This window comes from Genypterus blacodes, unplaced genomic scaffold, assembly GCF_046128005.1.
Source record: "Genypterus blacodes isolate CSIRO-AG114 ecotype Tasmania unplaced genomic scaffold, CSIRO-AGI_Gbla_v1 ptg000062l_1, whole genome shotgun sequence".
NCBI lineage: Eukaryota > Metazoa > Chordata > Actinopteri > Ophidiiformes > Ophidiidae > Genypterus > Genypterus blacodes.
Window position 1 is genome coordinate 317,501 of NW_027466874.1, and position 6,994 is coordinate 324,494.

Genomic DNA, 6,994 nt, shown 5'->3' on the forward strand with positions numbered 1-6,994 from the left:
GTTGACACGTTATGATCCTCGAATAAATATAGAAATCATATGTACAGATATACATCAGCACTGTGCAGAAGTGCGGCCTCGCGCTCCGTTTGCTCCAAGATCAATTATTCATATCAGTAGATCAAGAAATAAATGGAATTATTGGTCGCCTAAATTAATAAATTGATTTATCGGTAAATGCGTCGCAAGAATTAAGATTTTGACTTCGTGATTTCATCTCAAGCAGCAATAATTTCACAGTTCATCGTCGTTTTCTGATCGATTTTCTGTGTCATTTTTGCGTGAAAATCCCAGCTGCTTCTGCACAATATTGCACATATATCAGGCAGCAGAACCTTCATGATGCATTAAAGAGTAAAGCTCAAAGATGTCAACAAGACAGAATCCATCACCCAGAGTCAGTAAGACGCAAATCAGAATCAGAATCATCATATTAAGAATAAAAAAAGATGAACTCGAGTCTCTCTCTCTCTCTCTTATCTTCCGGTTGGTGCATAGAGTTTAGCAGCGAGTGCAGCCCGACATCCGGCACATTACGTCACAGAAACACACATCAGAGGTCCGACAGGTTCGACCATCACAACTCAGCTATAGTGCAGTATAGGCTCGGCTTTGACATACACATGAGGAGGAAGAAGAGGAGGAAGAAGACGGGGGAGGAGGGGGGTAGAGAAGGATGAGGAAGGGGAAGAGAAAAGACAAGCAGAAGGAAGAGGAGAAAAAGAAGCAGGAGGAAGAAAGGAGGAAGAGGAGGAGAAAGAGGAGCAGGAGGAAGAGGAAAGGGGGAAGGAGAAGAGGACCAGGAGGAAGAGGAGGAGGAAGAGGAGGATGATACCATAGACAATTTGCATGCTGTAACATACAAACATTGTTTTAAGACATTTTTCGAATAATCCAAGCAACCAAAGCGTGTTTTTAAAAAGAGGAAGAGGCGGAAATATAAGACAGGAAACGGAAGTCTACACGTATGTACAGCAGGAAATCAACACAGACTCCAATCTGGCTCAGTTTGTCTCTTTTTTGTTCGTTTTTCTTTTCTTTAAAACAATAGAAAAATTGATTGAAAATAGCAGTAAAGACGCATCCGTCCGTGTTCTTCATCTTCTTCTTCTACTGTCCGACAGACGGCAGATTGTTCACAGTCATTAGTTCGTTTGTAGGGGAGAATCGGTGCGTTTGCATACACGCAGGCCTCAGTGATGAAGGAGGAGGAGGAGGAGGAGGAGAAGCGCTAACCGTGGCCATGCTTTCCGGGGTGTGAAGGGGGCGGAGGGAGGTTGTGGGGTCGGTACCATACATGTCCTGCATGCAGGGTCGCAGACGGAGGGATGGACACTTGCAGTCTTCAGTATTGCTTCACTTTCAGTCCGATCTGAGTTAAAAACCGCATTAAGACAAAATCCTCTTCCTGTTTAAGACGTCACACACGTAAGACTTCTGGAGCAGAGCGGGTTTCCGGTTTCCGGTCTTTGAAATGATCCCAAAGTGCCCGCACACGTACACGTACACAAACACACACGCACACATACGTGTCACAAGTTCAGCAATAATGAAGCCTCGTGCCCCGTGCTTGTTTGTGTGATTGAGTCATTCTGCGCTCGAGTCCGCAAAATCTTCATTTGTCTCAAACATCTACAGAGTTTAGAACCAAACTCACATTTTCAGGATTTTTCTCATTCCGTTATTCCTGTCAGTATAATAAATTGATTCAATAACAGACCTGATCAATGATCGATAAGCGGACCTGCGGGTTTGTTGCTGTTGTTGCGTTATAAAAAAGTGTAAAGTTTAGAATTTCTATGAAAAGTCGTAAAATTCTAAGATGACAGATTTTGATTGAGGCCTGTCTTTTTATTTACTGCACATTGGGTTCGATTCCCAAACAGTCTGAAATGGTTAAAAAATAAAACTAAACCAAATAAAAATGCAGAAAAACACAACTATAAGAAAAGGCTTAATTTGTCTCAATTTGTATATTTTTTAATTTAATTGTTATTTTTTCCATTTATTTGCCTCCTTCTGTCCTGAATAATTGTTTATGTTGGGAATGATCTCATTTATTTGCTTTAATCTGTACAGATTCAAACTCGCGCCTGAAAATCCCTGAAATTATTATTTTGGGAATAATCTCACACGTCGCCGTTGTAAATACATAAATGAATTAAGAGTTGAGGGCTCAGAAGCGCAGAATGAGTCCGACTGGGTGTGTGTGTGTGTGTGTGTGTGTGTGTGTGTGTGTGTGTGTGTGTGTGTGTGTAAACAGAACCTAATCGAACAGTGCTCGTGTGTTCGGGTCGCTGCAGCTCAGAGTTTCTGCTCTCACATGAAGAACTCGGCCTGTTTTACGAGGCTCCCCGCGCTCGGGTCTCTCGGGTCTCTCGGGTCTCTCGGGTCTCTGGGGTCTCTTGGATCTCTCGGGTCTCTCGTGTTGGCGGGTCCGGCGCCGCTGTAGGTCCTGCTGGCGAGCTTCTCGTACTTCTCCTTGTAAAGGTCCCGCTCCTTGGCCAGGCGCACCACGTCCTGCTTCAGCTGCTCCACCTGGCTCTGCAGGGTGCACTTCTCCGTCTCCAGCATGTGCCGCTGCTGGACGCGCTTGAAACGGCAGGATTGCGCGTAGCCGCGGTTCTTCAGCGTGCGGCGCTTCTGCTTCAGGCGGATCACCTCCTCCTTGCTGAAGCCCCGCAGCTGCCGGTTCAGCTCCCGCACCGTCATGCTGACCAGCTGCTCGTCCGAGAAGCGGTCCTCCAGGCGGGCGTGGTGTCCGTGGTGGTGGTGGTGATGATGGTGGTGGCCCTGCAGGGACCAGAAGAAGGAGGGGAAGAAGGACGATGAGAAGAAGAAGAGTTTCATATAATATACGGGCTTTAAAAATAACTGAACCCACAAAGCAGAAGCTTATAAATCTGTTAGAGCAGATGCCGCCACCAAGTCCGAATCCTGCTGACAGGTCACATTACATCAGAACAATTATGTCTTCCACACTAATTCTGTTTGTGTGCCTGCATGATATTAGTTTACATCTCATCGGTCTGTGAGAAATCAGGCCGAATGTGAAGAAACTCTCACAAAATCCCAAAGAAAGTGAAAAATAAATCAATTCCTGGATTTAAATCTTTACCTACATGGATCAGAACGTCGGGTACTGAACAAACAACCCGTGACCTCCATGATGGGTGGAAGTAAACAAATACAGAGAAAATACTAAATAATAGCTGGAGAGGCCAAATAAAGGATGAATATGATGGTGCGGTGTGCGGTTTAAGGGTTTAGGCTCCGCGGGTGCAGCTGGAGTTCAGGTCTGAGGATGTGAAGCTTCTGACCGGGACTCAAACTCTCCTCTAACCGGTCTGCAGCGGTCTGATGTGCGAAGAACTGAGAGCAGCAACATGACTTACAAACAAAATAATACTTAATAATAACAGTAAAGTAATTGATCTGCTGCTGTTTATTTTACTTCGGTATCAGGACTAATACTTATGCAGGTATTGAGAGCTAAAGTCTTTCTAATTTCTCACTGTGGCGTTTACACTTGATGTGTATGTGAGACGACACAGATGATGAAGATGATAAAGATGATAAAAATCAGTTTCCAATCTTACCAATCAATCAATACTTTTTAAATTGTATTTATAAAATGAGATCCTCAAAACTCGAACACACACCAACTATATGGAGCAGTTACACTTTAAGAAAGTAGAGTTTATTATCTGAACGCTCCTGCAGAGGCTTAACAGGAAAATTCTTACGAAATTCTTACGAAAAAACACTTGAACTACAAGAAGTGTATTTGCTCCTAAACGTACACAAGCTTGTGTGTGTCTGTGTGTGTGTGGGTGACAAGCTGTTTAGTCAATGACAGCGCGGTGTTGTGGTCTAGTCCCTGATGTGCCTGCGGGTTCGGGCCCCATCTAAGATAAGATGCAGAGAGCACTTGCCTGGTTCGAGATGTGGTGCGCCGCAGAGTTCGCGGACAGATCCTCCCCTACGTACTGCTGCCCTCGGAAGCCGTCGTAAGGCTGGTGGTGATGGTGGTGGTGGTGCGCGTTGCCGATGAGGGCCTCCACCGCGTCCTCCGGGGTCAGGTTGAGAGCCTCGGGGTTGATGTGGTGCTGGTAGCTGGGGATCCAGTACAGGTCCTCCAGCTGGGGCTTCCCCGGGGTGCTGTGATTGTTGTTCCCGCTGCTGTTGCTGCTGCTGACCCCGTTGGCGAGGCTCTGGTTGGGCTGCGCACCCGGGCTCGGGGCGCAGAAGCTCGGCGACGAAGGCACGGACGAGCAGGGTGTGCTGATCGGGGTGGAGGAGAGCGAGCCGGACGGGAGGCGGTGGCAGTACCTGTCGGCCTCCGGAGGTTCCTTCTTCACCTCGAACTTCATCAGGTCGAAGTCGTTGACGTACTCGATGGCCAGGGGGCTGTTTGGCAGCTCTGCGCTCATGGCGAGGTCGGTGGCCATGTCAGTCCATGCGACGACTCCCGCCCTCACAGCCAAACCGACGGCGGTCAGAGGAATCACAGCCTGACGGTGTATTTATAGACACGCACACGCCTGGTGCGTGGAGCTGCGGCGTGGCGCGGCCGGCTGAGTGGCTGAGTGGGTGGAGGAACTTATTAGGGGCTGCTAGTCCCTAAAACAACTTCTATATATAGCTGCGTGAATATACGTGTGCGTGTAAATGAACTTGTACACCTGCCAGCTCGCCTCCTCTCGCTCCTCTCGCTCCTCTTGTTGACAACTTATCCCGGGTCAGAGGCTGAAACTCGAGCCCGGTGAAATCTGGAGACACCAACCTGTCTTCTTGTCCTCGCTTCACCTCTGCAGCCGCTCGCCTCTGTGTGATTTACCCTCCTCCTACTCCTCCTACGCCTCCTCCTCCTCCTCCTCTTCCTCCTCCTCTTCTCTCCTCTGCTTCGGCGTTAATATTCTCCACGCACGCGATGTTTACACCTCCAGCAGGTCCCGCAGTTCCCGCGCAGAGCAGCGGGGCCGCAGTCACCGCAGCGCCGCTCGGCTGCCTGAGTAAAAGTTGGTGCGTAAATGTGCGCGCACACCGGCAGGCGTGCCAAACGTGCCGGCGGTCCAGGAGTCCGAGCGGAGAAAGTTCATGTGACTGACTCAGAGGTTGCAGATATTTGTAATCTGCAGAGTTTGTGGTCCCAGTCCACTCACGGATCCGGTCCCCCTTCACCGGGCTGTCTTGTTTACGTTGTGAGGTGATAAATTCCAGAAGGTTCTCGGTCTCTGAGCGCCGAGAGTTGTGCTCAGTTTAGGTTTTTTTTTCTCTCAGAGCTTTGCGGTGCAGCCACGCAGCGTCACTGAGGCGCTGAGCGGCGGTCTGCACTTATAAAGACCCCCGACCCTCCCACACTGAGGGGTGACGGGCCAATGGGAGGAGACGGCAGGGCTGGATCTGCATCCTCCTATAGCAGGGAGCCGAGCGGAGCCGAGCCGAGCCGAAGCGGCGGCGCGCAGGGAGAACAGGTGCAGCAGCTCCCCCCCTCTAGCGACCGAGCAGGTGTAACTGCACGAGGGAGACAAGCGCCGTTTGCTCACAGCGGCCCGTGACGTCAACGGCCCGCTCTGCGTCAGGAAAATACCAAACCTCCTTGAAGCCGAAGTTACAGGAAGTTTAAGAGCGAAGATTTGAATGTAAGCTGATTGCCTCCTTCTGCCTCCTTTACTAACTTCCTTATTTGGTTTCATTTTGAACCCTTTTTTTCTGGAAGAAGCGAAACTATAGAAAAAAAAAAGAAGGAAAGAAGAAAGGAAGGAAAGAAAGCAGGAGAAGAAAATGCAAGAAGAGTAGAACGGAGGGATCATCTCGTTTCCTTTGCTCCCTCTTTCCTATCCTTGCCCCCTCGTCTCTGTCTGCCAACATTCTTTCCTTCCTTTTACCATCGCTCTTATTCTTGTGTCCCCTTCCTCCTTCCTTGCCTCTACCTCCTCTACTCCTTCCTTCCTTCCTTCCTTCCTTCCTTCCTGCCTCCCTCCCTCCCTCCCTCCCTTCCTTCCTTCCTCCTTTCCTCCTTCCCTCTATATAAATGTCCCTGTGTGGAAACAAGGAGCAGAAAGAGTTGGTGAGACTGAAATAAATAAAAATAAAAAAGTGAAGAAAAAGGAGAGGAGGAAGGATGGAAGAATGAAAAACAGAAAGGATGAAAAGAAAAGATATTCTTCCCTTGTTTCTCTCTTTTCTCTTTGTCTCCTTTGCTTCTCTGGTCTGCAGTGAACAGTGTGAATGTGAATGATGTGATATTGAGGAGTGAGGAAGTCGTCCGTGCTTTGCTACATTGGGTCCAGGTGGTTTTGGGTTCATGATTCAGTTATTTTCTGTCACTTTGTCACAGTTCCTCTGCAGCCTCAGCTCAATCTTCACATGCTGTATTGATCATAATTCTGTAATCTGATCAGCATGAAGCTAAAATAAGAACAGAGAAGATTAGATTAGAACCAATCTTGGAATTATCCTCCTGTGTCATGAGTAAGTGAGACGTGCAGACAAGTCGCGTCTGAACCAAACATGTCACCACACATCAACATGGGCCCCAAACGTTGGCTCCTTCAGACAGGGCTCAAGGTTTTGATGGCACAAATGTGATTATTACTGACGGGTGCTTTTCCTCTGTGGTGCGTTCAGGGGAGTCTGTACATCTTGCGTATGTTGTTGTAGTAGTGTGTTTCTTTTCCACCTACAAAGTTCTGGTTCCATTCCGTATCCATGGAAACAAGGCGCATTCAAGTCAACGGTTTGCATTTCTCACCAGTTTGTCATGGTGCCATTGTAAGGCGGTTTCCAGGATCCTCCTCTTCCTCTTCCTTTTCCTCCTCTTCCGTCTTCTTAAACCAACTTCTTCCTCCAACTTTTTGGGCTCTGAACTGATGCACATTTGTTGTTCCTTTGAGCCAGGTAATTGGACTCTGAATTCTTTCATATTTGGGACTCAGAGTTCAGAGAGGAACATCTGAGCTGTGATTGGCTGCGAGCCTGCAGCTTCCTC

At 48.2% G+C, this 6,994-nt stretch overlaps 1 protein-coding gene across 2 annotated transcripts; it reads right to left on the reverse strand.

Moving 5' to 3' along the window:
• Window positions 1–13: 13 nt before the first annotated feature.
• mafaa (MAF bZIP transcription factor Aa) lies at window positions 14–4,451 on the reverse strand. Of its 2 annotated transcripts, none has more exons than XM_076154487.1 (2): window positions 3,957–4,451; window positions 14–2,793 (listed from the first exon to the last, which is right to left on the reverse strand). In XM_076154487.1, exons 1-2 carry the CDS (start codon window positions 4,449–4,451, stop codon window positions 2,320–2,322), a joined length of 969 nt encoding a protein of 322 aa, XP_076010602.1. In that variant the 3' UTR covers window positions 14–2,319. The 2 variants fall into 2 exon arrangements, with proteins under 2 accessions (XP_076010602.1, XP_076010601.1); XM_076154486.1 differs by having other exon boundaries at window positions 3,930–4,451.
• Between the last annotated feature and the right edge of the window lie 2,543 nt (window positions 4,452–6,994).